Source organism: Stegodyphus dumicola, chromosome 7 (assembly GCF_044657685.1).
Source record: "Stegodyphus dumicola isolate Sdum_Otavi_A_Nest chromosome 7, ASM4465768v1".
Taxonomy (NCBI): Eukaryota; Metazoa; Arthropoda; class Arachnida; order Araneae; family Eresidae; genus Stegodyphus; species Stegodyphus dumicola.
In genome coordinates this window covers 204370133-204391768 of record NC_140774.1, presented here as the reverse complement: position 1 = coordinate 204391768, position 21636 = coordinate 204370133, and the positions used below count along the sequence as shown (strand labels likewise).

General features: G+C 30.8%; 1 protein-coding gene across 2 annotated transcripts in view; it reads left to right on the top strand.

The window, feature by feature from the left end:
• LOC118202890 (gem-associated protein 5-like) overlaps positions 1 to 21636 on the top strand; it is a 153800-nt gene that overhangs the window by 27682 nt on the left and 104482 nt on the right. For both annotated transcript variants that reach the window (XM_085821265.1, XM_085821266.1), the window contains exons 5-9: positions 2037 to 2205; positions 3560 to 3656; positions 7987 to 8099; positions 9879 to 9964; positions 16140 to 16222. In XM_085821265.1, the coding sequence (XP_085677391.1) occupies positions 2037 to 2205; positions 3560 to 3656; positions 7987 to 8099; positions 9879 to 9964; positions 16140 to 16222 (548 nt within the window). The remainder of the gene's footprint in view (positions 1 to 2036; positions 2206 to 3559; positions 3657 to 7986; positions 8100 to 9878; positions 9965 to 16139; positions 16223 to 21636) is intronic.

The following is a 21636-nucleotide window of genomic DNA, read 5'->3' as shown; positions in this document are numbered from 1 at the left end:
CCCCCAAATGCCTTTCTTCCTCAAACATTTTTATCAGCATAACTAAAGGTTGTGTTCCCTCCCGTGGAAATTTTAGTGTTAACTATAATGATAGACCTTATACTGCAGTTTTTTCGTCATTGGCAAAATCTTTAGACTTACTTTTCTGCAGTCATAGAGCACAGTGTGGCTCCCTTAAAGGTATCATGCAGCTCTTGTTGTTGAGGTTGCATGCAACACCAAATTTCTTCAATTCTGTGATATCTTTTTATTAGCAAAAACAGATTGTTGTGTACATGGGGAAAACATTTATGAGAAGTGTCTTGTGCAGAAATAAAATTTAAAAAAAAAAAAAGAAAGAAAGAAAATAGGTGTCTGTGGATTCATGATTGAAACCCAAAAAATGCCCTCTTCAAAGTTGGCTATGAGTTTGCAACTTTTCATTGGGGGTGTGGATAATCAGAAAGTACCAAATATTGTCTTCCATGCCCTGATCATCTGCAGTTTTAACATCCTAAATCTTCTGGGGTTTGAGAATTTTTTAACAGGGCATCAGATCTTGAAACTTGTATTTTTAATAATCAGATTCATATCAGTATTTACCCTGTTGCAAGATATTGCTTATTGTTGTTTTTGATTTGCATTTCCACAATAATGTAGTTATATGTAAATATATGATTTTAATTGTCAGGACTGACATAGGATCTCCATTATCATCATGAAGCTATATTTCAATATTTTGAATTATGTCCAAAGATCAAAATAGGTGAATTAGATTGGAGTAGATTAATGCAAAGATAATTTTAAGACATGTGTAGTTTTTGGCATAAGAAGAAAAAGATGAGATTTATTAACTAGAAGTCTGGTACAATTGTAATTTTTTTATTTAATGAATTTTGAGTAGCTTGATTAAAAGAGAGATAAGTTATTGGAAGAGAATCATGCAAATGAAAAACTTTAGACTGAGTTAAAAGCAACATGTGGCATTGATTTCGAATACAGTTGTGTCGATTTGGAAAATGAACTGACATGTCCTTCTTTAGAAGTGAAAAACTTTTTGCTTTTTGAAAGGAACTGAATTTCTTTTGCTGTAGACATTGGATTTAGAAAATTATATTTTAACTTGTACCTTAACCATATATATAATTGCTATATTTACTTGTATAATCAGGAGCATTAGAAAGTTTCGAAGGAAAACAAAATTATTTAAATATTATCTTCTCAGTAATACCACAGATATTTATTTAGAAAATGATGACGAATTATAGCATTGTGTTACTGCAATAATCCAAATAAATTAATGATAAATACTCACACATTACACTGCATAGTACCAAAGAATTATTTATTTCATTGTAGTAGCTTCTAAATATGATCATCTCTGCTGAGATTAAAGATGTGAGTCAAACACAAATTTGTTACAAATATTAAGATACTTCTTATAGTTCTGTGGGATTGCACAAAAGTATGGAAAAAGTCAAAAAACTTCAGCCATTTATGTTCATTATCTCTAATATTTATTATTTTAGCACTTGACAAAGGAAATCACACCTAAGAAACAACAGACCTCGTTGCATGTACAACAAAATGGTGCTTCCTCTTGGTCGCTCAACTATAGTTTAGTTCATATGAAAGTTCTCTTGCTATGAACTGAAGGCTGCAAATAAAACAAAATGGTACATTTTTTGCAGTATTTCTCATGTACTGGTCAGGCAAAGGGGAAAACTACACATCAAAGAACTTTTCAGCATTGTGGCATTTGATAAGCCATAAAGGAACATCTCGATGTTCTTTGACTGCTACATGAAGCCAAGGGGAAAATGCAGGGCCTCACCTTCCTCATCTCGTTATCAAGAGGGGAAAACTGGCTCGAGGGCTTCATTTATATAGAGTGTTGATAGTTTATATTCGATAGTGATTAAATATTGAAGTTCACAAAGGCAAGTTTGTTTTCGTAATAATGAAGGTGAAATTTGAAAACATTTTATTGTTTGAATGTTGTATAATATGATTAAATGTTACTATGTTGCAAAATGTATTTTTCTTTTCTGTTCTAGGGGTGACTTCGGTTCAGTCAGTTTTAAAGATAATGGAAAACCAAAGTTTCACTCTTTTCTGTCTAAACCAGGGGACTCTGCATCTATATATAAACATTTATATTCTGTGTTTCCTTGCAATTACAATAAAGGTGGAGAATATGTACTATACTCATATGACCAGTTCAAAGTAAATTTCTATATCCTTTTTGAATTTCTGATTTTTTTTTTTTTTTTTTTTTGTATACTGTTTTTATTTTATTATTTTTAATTTAGCATGAATTCTTAAAAGAAGTTTTATTTCCTTCAAAATTTAAATAGTAATACTGCTGCGGAACAAAATTATTAAATGTTAAATTGATCCAATTCGTATCTGTGATCATCAAAACACAGAGTAATTCAAAATGCTTTGAAAAAATTTAAGGGGTCATAGAATACGCTTAAACAAGCACTTTTCATCATACAGTGCATGAACTAGTCAAGTAACAGAGGATATTTTAGCAAAAGTCTTTCGGCTTCTTTTAGTCTTTCGGCTTCCAGAGCATTCCCATTCGTAAGACCATATACATAAAATGCATGTCTGCCTTTTACTGAACTTTTACTGAATGTCGATATGCCTTTCAAAGTTCATGCTAGAAATGACTCCTACCATCAAACTTTTGAGAGGACTTTTGTCTAGCTGTATATTTTGAATGTCCTTGTACCGTACAGACATCATACATTTACAAACATTCATGCTTTCTGCGGGATTCGAACCCGTGATCCTTGGTATGGCAGTCAGATTTGCTAAACACTAAGCTGGTTGGCAGCTGACAATGTTGGGGGTATAAATAGGAAGTTAGAAATTCAAAGTATGAATTATGAGGGTCACCTTGGAATTATATTCAAGAAAATGTGTTTTGCTGTTCTTTTGGAGAACTTTCAAACTAACAGCTATACAAATTATTAGTGTTATGTGAAAACTCATAATTTTCATCAGTAAATCAACCTTACTAATTTCAGTCATATTTTCACCAAAACATGCATACAGGTTGTGGAATTCTTCCGCCTAAATTCCCATCCTGATGGTGGTTTGCATGTTTCTAGTGCTTAGATTATTTATATTGATATTTGTAGTAATAGACATATTTAAAGTATGCCTCTTAATTGTTTTAAATATTTGTCTTTTTTTCAAGTTATAATAATTGTAAATGTATTTCCAGATTTAATCATAAACAATTATTTAAAATTGTTAACCTTTTAGCCTGAAAAAAAAAAAGACGGGAACTCTTTTTTTTTTTTTTTTTTTTTTTTTGTAAATATGGAATTAGAGACTTGAATAAAAATATTTATAAAAACTTTCTGCTTAATCTTCGGTACTATATTCGAAAACGTTTTTTTTTTTTTTTTACTTGTGCGAAACATACATTAAATAAGTGTAAAATTTTGATTTACATTATTTAATTTATATTGATTTTCATCTGTTCAGTTTAAAAAAAATTGATTCTGTGACAGTTCTTGTTTTAATGAATTATGTTTCTTTGTTTTTTTCCTCTCCTGTTTAGATTAATATCTGGGATTTGAAAGAAGAAAAATTAGTGGGTTTTCTACCTTTTGTTCAAAGCCCCATCTATGATTTAACTGTTTCACCAGTGAATCCCAGTATGATTTTTTATTTTGTAAAATTTCAAATAATATTGCAGTTCTTATTTTGTGTGCATGTATGTGAATATATATGTTTAATTCTCTTTCGTCTCGACATTTATTGAAATATGATTTATGTTTTATACTTGGAAGCAGTTTTCCTTGCATTTATATAATTATTATCAATTATGAATAAACTATATCCTGTAGTACATAGCATGTTCAGTAAATATTCAAAGAGATTTCATTTCTAGACAGTTGAATTGAATTTTACTATTTTTTAATGCAGCGCACGTTTCGTTGTTATTTCGTGACCACGAAATAATGACGAAACGTGCGCTAGGCTAGCGAAACACGCTCTGAATAAACAGATAATCGCCTGTTAAAATAGCGCTTCACTTAACTTTAAATTTACATCCTGGCGAGAGAATGTGAGGGAAAATTTGAGAAGTCGAGAACAGGAAAACTTAAAAATAAATTTGTTATGCAAATTAAGAAAAACCCTACAATACATGTGTATTAACATTTTGTATGATACTCATTTCAGTAGGGAGGACCCTAGGATATTTTTGATAGGGTTCTCAATACCTGTACGTCTGCCACTGGTTGTTGTTCCCTATTATAAATTAATTTTTCAGTTCATTCTTATTAAGGTTTCACAGTTTATATTCAGGCTTACTAGTATCTGTACAAGTGAAACTATCTAAGAAAAGAAAAAAAGCAAATTAACATAATAATGAAAATTAAATTGGATGTCTTAAGAAACTGGACAAAGGTAAAAATATTTTTAAAAAATTAAATGGGTTTAGGTGTTGTTATGATTAATTCATCCGTTCTGTAAAACTCTACATTTTCGGTAACTGGTCATCCTCTCGGCCCACATTAGGTCAAGTCCGCAAAACTGTACTGTATATTTAAAAAATTTTTACAGTCAAAAGTCGTTAATCCGGACTCGTCGGGACTTCGGCGATTCCGGATTATCGATTTTTCCAGATTTTAGATCATCAGTTTAAATCTCGTAAGATGGCATGCAGAAATTCTAAAATTAAAAATATGAAACCGTAATTTATGAAATAAAGAACAATTATGATCTAAAGGGAATCAAAATTTGCAAAAAGAAAAAGCTTAATATTTATTTGTTTACTTTATTAAACATTTCTTTCAATGTAAGTTGTTTAAGTTTTGCTTCGTTTCATGTGATAATACTTTCTCTTTAATTCTATTAAACAGACATAATTTCTTGTTCAGTTACAAAGTTCCGCTGTTCAAGTCCTATAATTGCTGTGTCGAGAGCACCGACTAATTTGTCAATCGAAATTTTTTCATTTTCACTAACCTCTGTCACTTTCTTTGCTATCGGAAGCGAATTATAATGACGAGGAACTTGTTTTAAATCATATCAAAGACGGAGCACATCGAGATGAAATACTAATTTGGTAAGGAATTATAAGCCAAATAAAATAAAAACATCTGCCCTGAAGATAAGGATAGTGCTGACAGATCAACTTCCAATTCATTACACGCCCGCTGCGGCGTTCCCCCCGCCGAGCAGCGTGAAATTGATAAACAGATTTCGGATTTCAAAACATACTTTCGCTTTAGATCCTTTACATATTAACAAATATATATCGGAAATTCTATTTGATATAATCGAAAGTTTAAGCTTACTTTTATAAAATTGCTCTTACAGTCTGCAAAAAATAATAAGCTGGATCCAATTCGAAAATTAAGGAACAACGCAATTATCAACATTAAATGAAATAGATAATTAGATAATTTTAGCTTATACGTCCATTATACATAAAACGCGCACGCGAAAACGTATTCTGCACTTGCGCACACTCATATGCGCAGTCGTAAAAGGTCTTACGCGCACGCGTAAACACCTATGCGCATGTGTCAACGCGGCGCATGCGCAGAAAGTTTTTAGTTTTGAGGTCTGGATTATAGATCATTCCGAATTATGGGTGTCCGAATTAACGACTTTTGACTGTATTAGTTTTTAAATTATATGTTTGATTTCTACTTTGAAGTCTTGATTATTTCTAGCAGTTATGTTTTAAATTTAATCTAAAACTTGATTTGAAACTGAAAGTTATTATTTTTGATGGTGTGCTTACAGCTGATAATTAAAAATAAGATTTTTATTGAATTAATGTGTACTATTAGATGCTAAGGATATATTATGTTTAGCTTTGCAAATTCCTTTATGTGTTTACAGAAAAGATTAAAATTCCTAAAAGATTTATAAGAGTAGATTTACACACACATTTAAAAGAAAAGGAAAGGAATGCAAGTCATTGAAATTTTATTTTTAAAAATTCTTGTTTGAATTTTTCATTGTGTTGAACTTAACCATGGTTTTATAAAACATCTTTTGAAAGTACACTATTATTCATGCAGCTAAGTTGTTTGAAAGAATGGAAAATATCAACAGCAATAGCATCTGTTTCCCTTAGTAAAGAATATTAGAATAGATTTAAATTTAGTAGCAATAATTGGGGCAGAACTCTTTTGGTTCTTATGAAAATTGTTCATCCCCAAAATCAGTAAAGTTTCAATTAAGTCCACACCTAACACTAAACTGTTCTTTTGCCTAATTTTAAATTTTACTTTAATGTGTTTCTTTCCTTTGTTGAATTATGGCAAATCTCACAAGTGACTGCGAAACTAAATCTAAATTTGATTGCCTTAAAAAATCTTTTAAAATTTTATGTTAATACTTCGCTTATTTGTTTTGTTTGTTTCAGAGTTAGTTAATTATCATATGTAAGAAATTTTGTTGCATAATTTTAAACAACAATTTGGTAAAAAAAGAAAGAAAATTTTATTGTGTATATCAGATGCTGCTTAATGTGATCACAGTTAATATTATCATTTGGATATTATTATTAATTTGCTCAAGTCATGCCCGTTTATATTTGAAAACATGGAAAATGTATTGGTTAATATTGTTACAAGCTCAGGGACATCGATATTTCTTTGAAAGACTTGCATACGATTGCTCTCAAATTATTCAAGTTCAGGAAGCAGGAAGAAATGAGCAATTTATTAGGAAAATAGGCTCAGTAATGCCTGAAATTAACTTGAGAAGAACACAGATATTCAGCAATTCCTCCTTAAATCAATCTTAAATACTCATGAAAGAGCTCAGCTCTCATTCCATTTACATACTGCAGTGGGTGCAAATGAACTAGCTCACATTAGAAATTTACAACTTACATATATTACATGTATGTGGGATGAAAAAATTGCTTAATCTCGCAAACACTGAAAGGTTAGCACAGGAAATAAATTGTAGAATTCCTTAAATCACTCTCATAGTAAACCTTAACTCATTGTTCAGCTAACCACTAAGTCTCACAGCTGGTTCACACTTGTTTCAAAACCTTTTCTTGCGATTTTATACCTTGCAGCATGGGCTCTGGAAACTTCTGTATCAGTCAAATGTGTTTTCATGAACCTTTCAGAAAGCTGTCCTGGCTGGGAAGAAATCACCAAATGTTGCCAACTTGGTAATAAAAATTGTTCGCCAAGGCCTCTTACCTATATCTTGAGTTAAACTGCAAAATTACCCTTTCAAGAACATTAAATAAATAAAATGATATAAAATTCTAGAACAATACAGAAAAATAAAAATATGTTAAAAAAGGATTAAAATATTTGCAAAAATCTTATGAAACTGTTACAGAATAAATTTGTTTTAAACTCAAGTAAAATCATCCTGCGAGGTTGAAAGAGATCATAAAATTGCTGAATGACTGTCAGTTGAGGGGTTGATTTGCTAAACAGCTTGATTCCAATTTTAGTCAACTATATAAAATTAGATAAAAATCGTACATTTTGAATAATTATTGATTTTGAGAGCAATCGTATGCAAGTCTTTCTTCTTCAGATGAGAGGGCAGAGGGGAAAATTCCAGGTATTTGTTCATTTAGAAGAAAGTTCCCTAAAAAGATCTATGACAAACGAAGTTTGCCTGTTTGCTTAATTTAAAATTTTACATTCTTATGCACTGTAATGTTCTTAGTGTATCCCAGATTTTAGTATTCCTTCAGAATGTTAAGATTAGCGATGCAGCAACAATCAATTTTCAGGAACATTATGAGTAGTTCATAATTAAACGTTTGCATTTTCCAAATTAATATGCTATAAAAATACCTATTTAAATGTTAATGGTTATATTAAATTAGTTAAAATCCATTGTTGTTTTGAAGGATTTTTTTTTCATTGTTTAATGTTACCATTGAGTTAATATTATCAAAATAGCTGTAGACGAATATGTTCATATTAAGCAGTGCCTATGGTTATAATATTTGCATAAATATCATCATGTCTTTTTTTGAAGGTTTGTTGGCCATCAGCTGTGGAGATGGAATAATAAGAATATGGAATTCAACTAATGAATTGAAATTAAATTTAGGAGTTGTATATATCCATTACAAGGAGAAAATTCATATAGTAAGTTATTTTCATTCTTTCAAATATCAGTAATATTTTAATATATATATATATATATGCAATAGATTCTGTAATAGAACGGAGGCAGTTGAATCCGTAACGAACAGCGAGAATTTTGCTGTTGTAGAATGCTGATCCACAATGACTAAAACATTTGGTAGTTAAGGTATATTTAATTAAACTTGTATTTCAGTAAATATGTTGTGGCTACAATCAAGTTGGCTCATTAATTGTGCCTATACCAAAAAATTTACATTTTAAACAAATTTGAAGTAAGAAAAATGGAGCAGATAGCCTACAGTGCAGCTGGGCCAAAAAAGCAAGTGCATCATGTTCAGGAACTTGCATAGAAACCATGCACTTGCATAAAAAGCAAGTGCATCATGTTTAGGGTGAAATCTTAATTCAGACTGAGTTAATTTTGGTTCTCAGTGCATTTTGATTGGATAGTTAATATTTCTGTAAAATTTTTATTGGCTGTTTGAGTTTTAAGTCCATTTACGTCATCAGAATTATGTAAAAGTCATATGACATGGATTAGTCTCGAAATGATGCAGTGGAAATAGAGGTTACTATTTTTAGAACAGAGAAGGGAAATTAATTTACGCTGCTATTTTAATCTTTTATGTATTCTTTATTTTCCTTTAAAATGTAACAAGTGTAACAAAATTTCAGATGCTAAGTTTAAAGGGTCACTAAATTGATGCAGTATTAATTTAGCTAGACCAAATCACCAAAGAAAATCATATTATGGATACTTGAAATCGTAATATGGATACATCATAACGGGAATCTTCCAAATAAGAAAGCTCATTTCAGTTTTAATTCCAGTAAAAGCCTGACTATCTGGCATTCAACTAATGAGAAAAACTTAATGGGAATATTTAGGAAAAAGGAATATTTGCTCCCAAAAAATTAAGTAAATGTAAGATATTTGTAAGATATTTCCTGTGGGTTTTATGTAAACTCACCTAATTCTTGATAAGCTGATTTAAATTTTGTAAAGAAAGCTATTAGATATATGTTTTCATTGCATTAAAAATTATTAATATTTGGATAGCAGTTTCATGGAACAGCATGCAGTATGGTATTTCCTGTGTTATAAGAAGTGGATGTGTCTTTATTTGAAAATGAATGAGCAGTGTGCAATACAGTGTGAAAAATCGCAATAAGCAGCTTGCCTTGTTATATGCTATATCTATAATTTGCACCTGTTTATGTGGAAAATGATCCGTTCTGTTAAACTTCTGCCAGTTTTCATGTTCAGTAGATAATATGTTTTACTTTCATGTTTATAGTCTATGAAATTTGTCAATTTTTATGTTTTGTTATGTGTCAGTTGTTTGTGTGAAACGAATTCTCCCCCCCCAATTCTTATATAATTTTAAGTCTAGCCTTTTGATATTCAAATTGGTAATAAATAAAATGACTTTTATAATTTTAGTCCTGAAATTTCTTCCATTCATTTGGCTTTTCTACTGTGAATTCCAGTTTTTATATGCTCAACTATCCAAAATGTTAAGTTAAATAGTAACATTTTTCCTTACTAAGCATTTATGATTTTATAATGTAAAGTGGTTATTTGGGGGTATAGTTTAAGAGCTGATACTATTCAGAGAGTATCAAAAATCTATTGCAAAGCATTGTAAGCAATATTAAATTATTAATTTAGTTGTGGTTAGTAGAAAATGATTTCTTGAAATGAATGAATGAAATTATTATTATTATTATTTCCATAGTGCACTGCATGTCATTTTCACAGAAAACTTTGTTTCATAGGCAGCTTGGCATCCAACTGATGAAAATCTACTTGCCTTTGGTACAAGCGAAGGGAGAGTGGGAATAGCTGATGTTTTTAAGAAAAAGTACTACTTTTTTACTTTATCTAATTACTTGTGCATAATTATTTAATTTAATATTTTTATTTTGCATAATGTTTTTGAAATAATAAACTTCCTCAAATAGGGTGCTTAAAGTACATTTAATTTTTAATCCGGAATGATATAATTTTTATACCACTAACCCCCTTCTTCAAAAAATAAATAAATATAATAACAAAAGGAAGCAGGTGCTCCATAAATACAGTTTTTCTCCACATTAATTCAGAGGCCTGCAGGTCACTTCTAAGCAGGACGTGCAAGAGAAAGGCTAGTTCATAGAGCTTTTCTCCCTGAAACAGGAACTGAGGAGTGAGGACATAGTCATGCTGACCTGATTGCAATGACCCAGTTCGTAACAAAGAAATAAAGGTTATAAATTTGAAAAAACTGTGCGTTAAAATAGCTTTAATTTAGAAAAGAAGATGTTATTGCTGTAAACACTTGTAGTGTTTAAAAAGTTGGTTACTGTAAGCATTTATGTACGTCTGGTACATATTTATCAATTTTAAGATAAAATAAGCTCCATTTTCTTAAAAGTTTTTTTTTTTTTTTTTTCCTTTATTCATTGATTATTAAATAAATCGTGAAGAAAAAACTATGGCATTCATTACCTTTTCTTCATCTGTATAGTAAGTGGGAGAATTCTATTACTCTTTCTAAGCTTTTTAAATTCTGCCACCCTCTACAAAAAAAAAAAAAAAAAAAAAAAAAAAAAAAAAAAAACTTCTGTTTGGTATAGTTTTGAAAATATATGTCAATTCCTCCCCCTTGCATCTAAAAAAAAACTTACATTTGAGTGTTTCTCTTCCGAATTGATATAATAACAGATATTTTAAAAATAACTGTTTAAATTATACTCACATTTATGCACATACATTTAATAAATACATTTAAATAAATGCAAGATCATTAAGTTTGACAAAACAACTTTGCTCACAATATCTAAAGAGAATTACTTAATCTTTGAAAAGAGGCGCGAAAGAGGAAAATCTTTTTTTTATGCGAAATTACTCTACCATTTTATATGATTATAAATTACCTGAAATGCTGAGCAATCTTTGTTTTTTACAAATTATTCTTTCATTTTTGTTTATTTCTATAGTTAGCAATTTTCATTGTAATATGCATTTCAGGAATTTTTACATCATAATTTGTGAGTTAATAAATAACAATAATTTTATTAATTTAAAATCACTCATATGTATTTTATTATTCCTATCATCATTTTCATAATTGGCCGCAAAATTAGTTTTTTTTTTTTTTCCCAAATTTAATTTGTGCATTTTTCAAAAGCAAATTTTTCTTTTCTTGGCACAGTATTGTATTTTAACAGTTTCTTTCATGGCAATTCAAGCAAGCGACTTTTCATGTCATCTTCACAAGCACTGCATAGAAAATGTTCTCTGCAAATTCTTGCATTTTTCACATTAATAGAATCCTGTCTTCAACACATGTATCCTTCCCCCCCCTCCAAAAAGCAAATTGGCCTTTGGAAAAATAGTAAATGCCATATCACGGTCTTTCTCATTTCCATGAATTTTATGGCACTTTGCTACAGTGCAAAAAGACGTATTACATAAATGATACTTTGTAACAGTGGTTTGAAACTAGGTTGCACATGAGCCAATGCACAATTTGAAAACGGCTGATCAGCAGTAATTACAAAAGAAAGGGTGCTAGATTTTTTTCTAACAAAACAAAATTTGTTAATTAAATTAAAAATTTTAACTAGATTTTTGTAAAATTTTGCAAGTAAAAATAATGCAAAGAAAAATATCAAATTTGTACTTATATTTCGGAAGTCTAAAAGTACTGGTATCTGCAAGAAATTTCTTTTAGTCGCAGTTTGGAATTCAAACAGACAGCTAAATATTAAAATTTTCAGATTTTCATTTATTCAACTAATTATAATATATTGAACTACTAAGTAAGTTATTTTTAATTTAAACTAAAAAGAAGTATATGGAAGCTTCCCAAGAAGCACAAAATTTAAAATTAATTAATGATAACCTATTCTCTTTCTTTTATTTATTCGATTTTTCTGCAATTTGGAAACAGAAAAAAATAATATTATGTAGATTACTGTAAACATCTTTGTTTCTTACTGCACCTATCAGCTACATCACCTCATAATGTTTTGATTTTCATGAAGTTCGAGATCCTTGAGGGAAATTACTAAAAATTATCATCATGATTTGTAGATAGATACTCATCAGCAGTCTGGTTCTTTTCATAGACTGATTAATTTTCAGCTATGAAAAAAATATTTTCTCATTTAAATGTACTTAAAAACAAAGCGATTATTCTTATTGCAAAAATTCGTAACTTAAGATGTTCATCTTTTGACAAGTACTGATAAAAGTTAATGAAATCTATATCTTAAAATCTTTGAACAATATTTATATTACGGTGTAAATTAATTAGCTCTATTTCTAGATTTTTCAAAGAGTTCCATTCTTTTTTGGTAATGAATAAAATGTAAAACTGGACTCAAACCATTAAAATCTTAAACTTTTTCTTCAAATTTTTGTCATAATAATGGTAATCAATTTAAGTCAGGATTTCTTAAACTTTTGTAAGTCACTACTCCCTTTTAGCACTGAGATTTTTTTGCAATTCCCCAGAACCCCATAATATTTACAAAAATTTTGTGTGAACCCCCATAAGTATAGCGCAAATCCGACAGACGCATGAGTGAAACTGTCAATTTTTCACTTCTATTGTAATATACTATTGCAGTTTTATGTCATTAACTTTAATTTCTAATTTTAAGACAGAACAATGTGAAAATTTTAAATAAGTAACAGACGAAATGACAGTGTCATGTGCAAAGCAAGGAAAATGAATGTTTATATTATAAAAAGAATGCGGCGAAGCATTTTCGTTTTTTTCTTTGTGTGTATTTTCAGAGACACTATGTAAACATATTTGGTAATTGTAAAATTATTATAATAAGGTAATGAAATATAATAACTGCTAAAATTTCCGGCAACTCCCTGCTGCAAGACCCGCGACCCCACAGTTTAAGAAACCCTGATTTAAGGGAAATTTATTCGCAGGCAGTATTAAGTTACTTCGAGGGCCGCCAGTTTGTCTTTGCATTACTACAAACCAATATAGGTAATAAAAATTTGAGATATACACATTCCTAGTTGTAAACAGGCAAAATCAGAGCAGACACAACATAATGATGTCAGACTACTCCCTTTTAACTCCTCCTACGAGGATTGTGACGACGAGAAGTCACACAAAGAAATAAACAAGCCCTTCTCTTTAACCCTGCTTCTAAGCAGGTTACGGGTATAAATGAGCGGGACACCAAAATTACACCATAGGTTAAACAGGTGTTGTTCCAATATATTAATTATGCAGCTCCACTGCAACTATAAGGAAGAATACTGCGAGGGGCTATCTGAAGTCTCTCACTCCTCTTTTCCAACCACCAGCCACTCAAGGATTTTCAGCTCACTGTGTATTTTGATTTCCCTTTGCCACTGGGGAATTGCACTGTAGCCCATAACAATGCATTAATTGCTTTTATATTGAAGTTGGCCTAGATCCTATTTTCAACCCTTGGGTGATTGTCCCGGAAGGGTTCAGAGCCAATGACACCATGTATATTGCTGCCTGGTGTAATCCCTACAAGTTCAAAATTCTACTACCCTGAGCCTTTCCATTAATTCTGAAAGTTCTGCCATCTCTGATCTTTTTCTGTTAAGTGCTTCTCTAAATTTAAAAAAAAAAAAAAAAAAATTGCCACTTCTATTTTCTGATATACCAGTTGTACCTATTGTAGCATCGTATCTGTCGGGATTAGCATTTTGCTAGACCTAAGTAATAAGTGAAGCCCCTGTTTTGCCATATTATTTTACTAGATTTGAATTTATGATCAAGATAGAGAATTTTCATAATTGTCCAAAGTCCTGCCAATTCTGGATCTTGGACTTTATATATCCCATTGAGAATAATGAACATATGCAATATTGTTATGAATTATGAAATTGGCTGGCTATAACAGTGCTTTGTATATATTACTATGAAGAAAATGATTTTCTTTGATTATAAGGTCAACAATCTAGCTAAATTTGCATTTTTTTTTGGCTCAAAAACCACATATATGTCTCTCTATTATGCCATTTGCTTAATTCAATATCTATATTTACTCAATGAAATAAGTCAGAAGAGAATGTTTCTTTTCTAAAAAAGGAAAAAATATTGTTGAATAATGGTTTTCATTAACCAAAACAAAACTGAAGGGGATTTTATTTTTTACAAGATAAATGATGAATAAATTCTTTGTGCAATGATTGTTAAAAAAAATATAATTCTGTGAAAGATCACATCCGTTGATATATATTTGTAGTAATATATTGTGTTTATCTGCTAAGAAATACATTGTAAGATTCAAAAGTTCCCGGACTGAGTCTATAACGTAAAATTTTTTTGCAGTAGTATGACTACAAGAACGTTTTTGTGTTACTATGTTCTCCCTCTTTTCTAAAAGTGGTTTGTCTCAAATCGCGGGGTCAAAAGCTCGTGGCAACAGCGTTTTTTGTAGGCAGGTGCATTTAGTAACCGACAATAGAAAGAAATGGTGTCGGTTGAGCAGAGAATCAATATCAAAATTTGTGTTTGCTTAGAAAAGAGTGCTATTGAGACTTTTGAAATGTTAAAGCATGTGTATGGAAGTGAAACATTATTGAGAACACAGGCTTTTGATTGACATCGTAATTTCAGAGAAGGCAGGAAGAGTGCGAAGATGACGAATGCTGTGGCCGTCCTGTTACTTTATGCACCGATGAAAACATAAAAAAGTGTCTGCGGCGGTGCGTGCGAAAAGGCAGCAAACAATTTGCCATAGCAGAATCTGTTGGGATATCAGAGGCCACATGCCAGCGGATACTGACTAAGGATCTTAACATGCATAGGGTGTGCCAAAACATTGTTCCCCGGATGTTAAACATAGACCAAAAGGGAATTTGAATGAAGTTGGCTCAAGACTTAATCTTGGTAGTTGACAAAGATCCTTCTCTACTTGGCAGAATTGTTACTGGAGATGAGAAAGGGTGTTTTTTGTACGACCTGCAAACCAAGAGAGCATTGGCAATGTGGAAATCACCACAGTCTCCATGGAAGCAGAAATTCCACCACCTCACCCTTTTTTACTCACCTGATCTCACACCCTGCAATTCCTTCCTGTTTTCTGAACTGGCAAGACACTTGCAGAGTTGTCTATTTCAATCTTCAGATGAAGTTAAATGTGCGTCACAAGCATGGACATGGCCAAAAGTGGATTCCAGACATTCTTCGATGAACTCTACAGGCGCTGGCAAAAGTGTATTGTTGCACAAGGGTCTTATTTCAAAGGAGGATGTGTTTCTGCAATTTAATTCATAATATCTTTTATGTTATAGACTCAATCCGGAAACTTTTGAATCCTACGTCGTATGCAATAGAAGAATGGCAGCCTTAACACTCAGCTGATTCTCATATTTCAAGCTTTTCTTTTCAAATAACAACCATATTGATTATATTGTTAAGATTGCCATTGCAGATTCAGGCTTTCTATATTTCATGTCAACATGTATATTTGTAAAATATGCAATTGCTTCTGTGTTATTGGAAAAAGTAGCAGAATTTATAACTTTTCTTACAGCTAGAAGTAGAGAATAATACTTCTTGCAAATACTAATGAAAAAACAATTTTAAAAATAACAAATTTGTGTGACTGCCCAGGAAGTAATGATTTTTTATAATTTGAGGATAGAAGAATGAAAAAGAAACATTTGAAAAACTTATGAAAATGATTTTTTGTCTTATTAAACATAGTAATGTTCATATATATCATATCCTTATTTTCATTTTATAAAAATGCTTTATAAAGAGAGAATGTATTTAATATATTTTTCTCTGTAAAAATAATCAAAAAAGATTGAAATTTTCGTGTGTATTTCTTTTGAATTTATCTTTATTTATTCATACTTTTTAAGCTTAAATGTAAGGATTTTATGATCACTAAATTCTAAAAAGTTTAGTCCAGAGATGACTGAGGTTGTGTGGATTGAGTCACCTTTGGAGCAACCTTTGCAGTATGGATTTGCAATCGTTTCTTCTACTTTAATATGTTTGAATGTATTGTTGTTATTATTATTTTTTTCAGAGTATTATTTTCTTTTGAGAGTTATCATCATGAACCTGTATATTCTGTATGCTGGGGTCCTTGCCCAAAACTTTCAAGGAAAGGTAAATAATATCTATTTTGTCACTTATTTATTTACCATATTTTCTTGTGTACTTCTCCTCTCCAGCTTCTTAGCACCAGGTTCAAAAATTTAAAAAATATTCACCCTTTCTCAGTGCATTCCGAGAACCAGCTCTCCTAAAGTTTAAAATGAAAATTTGTCCATGTAGCGATTGCTTTGGTGTTACTAAGAAAGACAAACTCTCACAGACTATCTTCAAAGGTCACATGGACCTTTCCTTTCTAACCACTGAACTTTATGCCAGCAGAATACAAAAATGACCCATCACGGTGGAGCAAACACAAACTGACATTCAGTCTACAATTTTGCTGAGTTGGTTGCGCATTCGCCTTCTCTAATTATTTATGGATGATTTGAGGCCTAAGCAATTGTAGAGATAACAATTAGAATGGGTGAGATTCAAGTCGCAGGGAAGTAGCAATGAAAATATCTTATCAGCTAGGGTAACATTAATATTACTATGTATTCTTATTGAAATGTAGGTTTTGTTCAAAGAAATAATATTGGGTTGGTTGCCTATAGTTTATCCATGATTACTTTTCATTTGTTAAGTTTGTACTGTAGTCCTTCAAAAAGGAAATTATTGGCATAATTTTCCCTTTTCAATTTTTTGACTTTAAAATTAGTAAAGAAAAGGGGGAAAATACACAAATATTGCATTTTCTGTTTATCTTATGAGACATGGTGTGCATCAGATGTATTCTCTGTGGTTTCCTTTAAGTATCTGCTGAAAATTTATTTTACATTTCGAGTGTTGACAAGTATTGTTCTACTAATTTTTATGAAACAAATTTTGACTTTTCTTATGTTTTGAAAGGCAAAGATGTTTGATGTGATTACATTATTTTTTAGTGCTAAATGTTTTAGTGGTACTTACACATTAGCAGGCATTTTATGTGTCTAGCTTCCTTGCTATCCATTGCATGTAGCAGCAACCATAGAAGCTTTAGTGGGTAGTATTCAGGGCTGGTTGTAGTTTAGGTATAACCAAGATTGCAAATTTTTTACTTTCCCTGGAATTTCTGGATTTGTGAAATGTAGGCTGTGTAATCAGAATATGTAAAATCAAAATTTTTTCCAGATGTGTTCTAGAACAAATATATTCTTCTGAGGTAATATAAATTAAAAACTTTAAGACTATATAAAGTTCAGTGAGGGATCAAACATCTTATCTGAAAAAATTGAGTTTGTCTTATAAAAAAAATACTGCTTATATAAATATATATATTTGTCTTGTACAGAAATAGAAGAATCTGATAGTAGTGATTAACTACTCTAACTGATAGTGATAAAAACATTTTTTTCACTCACTTTATCTCACTCAGTCAAAATCTTACTTTTTTTTATCAAAGAAATAATATAGCAAATATAAAAACAAATTATGACAACACAAATGAAAGTATGTTGCTGCCCAATGTTATTGTTAGGTATTATTTCTAAAGAAATAATAACTATAAAAGCATGTGTGGCATCATTAGCACGCTATCAGAAATTCTAAAAAGGTGCTGTTTTTAAATATTTTTTGACTTTGCTCCTGAATGTTTTGTGGCATCAGTGTGAATAATAAAGCTAAAAATAAAATTTAAAAAAAAAAAAAAAAAGTGTTAGTAGGAGTGATTCCAAGAGCATATTGGTAACCTGTAATGCTCAGCAAGAGCACAAAAAACTTTAAAAACGTTTTGGTGTGTCATTAAAATCTGAATCCTTTTAAGTTGTCTTTCTCTCTAAATAAATTCTTAAAGCTATTATTTGGGATTCACTTCGACTAGGTTTCTGATCCATACATCCACACTGGATTCTGTTAAGGCAGGTAACTTTCCTCGAGCCAGCATCCAGTTTTTATTCTAACATTCTGTAGAAAAAGTTTTAGAGTTGGAAGTACTGTTAACATATTACGTTTTCACTATCGTGTAAAGATTCATTGTTTAAAAATTACTACACTCTTGATGTTTTTGCAAAACACCACATGCATGGAAATAATTGATGCTTCATCAGCAAGTCTAATTGGAACAAGTCTAACTAACTAAAAATGCAGTAAAAAATAACAAGAGATGGGGAAAGCATTGTTCCAAAAATTTTCCACAGAAAAAAGTTTCCAGAAAAGATGCTGCAGTATTATAGCTGCAAACTCCCACACTTTTTCAACTGTTTCCAATTTCCCAGTTATTAATTTTTTAAATTTTTTCTGAGGAAAGTGTTTTTGGTAACAAATGAAATTTAATGAATTGATAAAATTTAAATTGGCCAAATTTCATTTCCATACCCCTAGTGATTTTATTAATTTTTTTATCTAATCTGACTTTTTTGTGCATTAATTATTATTTCTGCCATATCTAAAACTTTTTTCATCAGTCCATTATGCCTTAACATTCTTTAGAATTTTGCCTAGAAGGCTGGTTAGGTGACACCCTTAACTTTCTGTAAAATTTCATTCCAGACTGCTCTACTCTTGGCCTTAGTCATTCAGTTAATGACCGTTAAGTTAAACAAGATATTTAAAGGTACTTTGATAAATAAAAGCTTTTCTTTGCTGGGGTTATAAAAGTATAAGAAAAGTTAAGAAAAGCACAAAATAAAATTAACCAAATAATAGTAAGAAATAAAGTTTAGAATATGTAATTAAATCTTTATGTATCATAATTATGTTATAAATAGTTCAGTAACCTGAGTTGGGCATTATAAAAGGAATTTTAAGCCATTTAGAGCTTTTTAAAAATTGTGTGGTCCCTCAGTGCGAAAGTTTCAGAAACTTGCATTTTCTCATATTTCGAAATTAATAACCATGAAATGTTCCTTTACCTCTAATATTTTAATGTATAATTTAGAAATTCGTGACTTATTTACATAATTTTCAATTTACACTGGAAATTCAGGACATAGATGCTGAGAACTGTTTGTTTTCGTGGAGGATACATCCATGCAAATGAGCAGCTTTTAGAATTCGTCCAAAATGGTATTTGCATGTGTATTCTACGGTCCTTTATTCAGTCCTCCAAAATCTTAGCCAAGATTGTTTGTCTATCCTCTTCTCAGATGGTAGAGGAGCAAATATATTCTAAAGACAACCTGATTTGAAGATACGGTCTGCAGCTGATATTAACAAAAACCTACATAAGGAAATAACGTTATTGTAAGATTAGATTTGTGCTTTTACCCATTTTGATTGTACTTTTGTTTTTTATATTGTTGTAATAATTTTTGTTGTTTTATTTATTTATTTTATTGCAATATTTTTTGTTGTTTTATTTATTTTATTGCACTTGTTGTTTGTTAGATTTAAGAGTGGTAGACAGTATTAGTTAAAAATAAACTAAATTGTCACAATTTTATTTGTTGTGTTTAGAATTTCAACCTTATTGTTTATTAGTCTAAAGGAGCAATTTGTCCAGAAGGACTATTAATTTCGTTTTGGCATTTTACATCGGTTCACTATAAACGTTGATTAACTTTTCAAATTGTTGCCATCAAATATTATCGCCCTGTTTATATTTAAAGAAATTAATCAATGAAGAATCTGTATAAATGTATGGATGTTTCTTGCATTGTGATAAAATAGTGCTACCTAGAGCCATCCAGTTTTGAATAATGTAATCTTCCACCAAATATGGGCATCTGGAAGCCCTAATTTGCAATTTATTTTATTACAGATTTTATATTTTTAAAAACTTTAACGAATTTTTGACTAACAAATTCAATGATTTGAAAGTGAACAATGGCAACTCTGTTCGGGGGGGGGGGGGAAGACATTTTTTGTCTCCAGCTTGCAAGGCTGTGTATTGAGAAGTCTAAAGGTATTCTCATTTTAAAATTATTTTGCGATATTGCTGTTGAATTGAATTAATTTGGTTTAAGTCCAAAGAACATAATAACACACAAAACGTTAATAAAAGCCCCTTTGGGCATAATGCAAAATCTGAAAGCATTTAGATTTTTTATTGTTTAATCTAATTTTTAAGCATATGTCTTATATTTAAGTGTTTATTTGTTGCATAGAGTTATAGATCTTTTAATTCTGAGTGCAATGGCATTGGAATTGTAAAAATAGCTCAGTTAGAACTTGACATGTAGGTAATTTCATTCCTGAGGGGCCTTGTCAGCAATTTGTGTTGCCACTTTGCAACAGTTAGCGATTTCCCAACTTCATCATTTTTTGGAAGTTTCACAAAAACTATTTTTGAAGCCCGATGCCCGATTCTTCCAGAAGTTTTCAGAGCAAATGCTGCATAGTATAAAATACTGATCGGAATTCATTTGCAAATCAGCTGTGAGATTTAGTGGTTAGCTGAAACTATGAGTTAGGATTTACCCTGAGAGTGATTTGAGAAACTTTGTAATTTATTTCATTTGCTGAATATCTGCATTTTTAAGTTACTTCCAGTCATTAATATTCTCTGTGTGGTTATTTTTCCTAATAAATTATTCATTTTTCCTGCTTATCTGGACTCATCCCAGGAAATATTCCTTCCTTGAAGTATCCTTAATAGCTTCTAGAGTTGCCACAACACTAGCAGGAAAATAGAGATGTAAATAGAAATTATTAATGGAACATGGATGATTACTGAGCTAAAGTTAAGTATCTAATGGCAACACTGTTCGGGTTTTATACAATAATCTGTTCTTCTTATACAAAGTTAGATTTTTAGACTAGGGTTAACTTCTTTATTTACTACAATGCTCTTTTTGTGTGTGAGTATTATTATTTTGAATTTTTCTTTAAATTTCAGACCATGTAATGAATGATTGTTCAGTGAAATAATAACCATCTTATCTCGTGTATTTCCCCTATTGTTACTAATTTTATGATCTAAAATTCGAGAGTGGAAAAGTTCTACGAATAATTCCTGAACAAGGGTGCAGTTACCGTGAGAACATGACAGTTGAAAAGTAGTCTGGATCTACAGGTATCTATCACAATATTATTTCTTTAAAAGAAACCTACATTCCAGTGAGAATACATTGTTAACATTACAGTATATAATATCTTCAATTGTACTTCTTATCATAATTATTTGGATCTATTAAATATCTTTATTATTTGGATCTCGGCTGTTCTTATGGATAGCAATGGCAGAGACAACAGTCTGTGCCACCTTCTAGGCCTCAAATTACATGCAAATAATTAGAGGAAGCAAGTGTGCAGCTATCACAGCAATTTTTATTGCCCAAAAGTCGATTCGTGTGCTGTGCTATGAGTCCGTTCTCATATTATGTGGGATAAAGTTCAACGCTAGAAGGGAAAGGTTTGAGGTCACCTCTGTAGACCTCAAGGTAGTTTGCGAGAGTTTGTCAATGCACTGAGGAAGGTGAAAATTACATGAATAATTTTAGAATTATTAGAACCTGGTGCTAAAAAGCTAGAAGTAAGAATATGTGAGGAAACTTGGTAACTTAAAA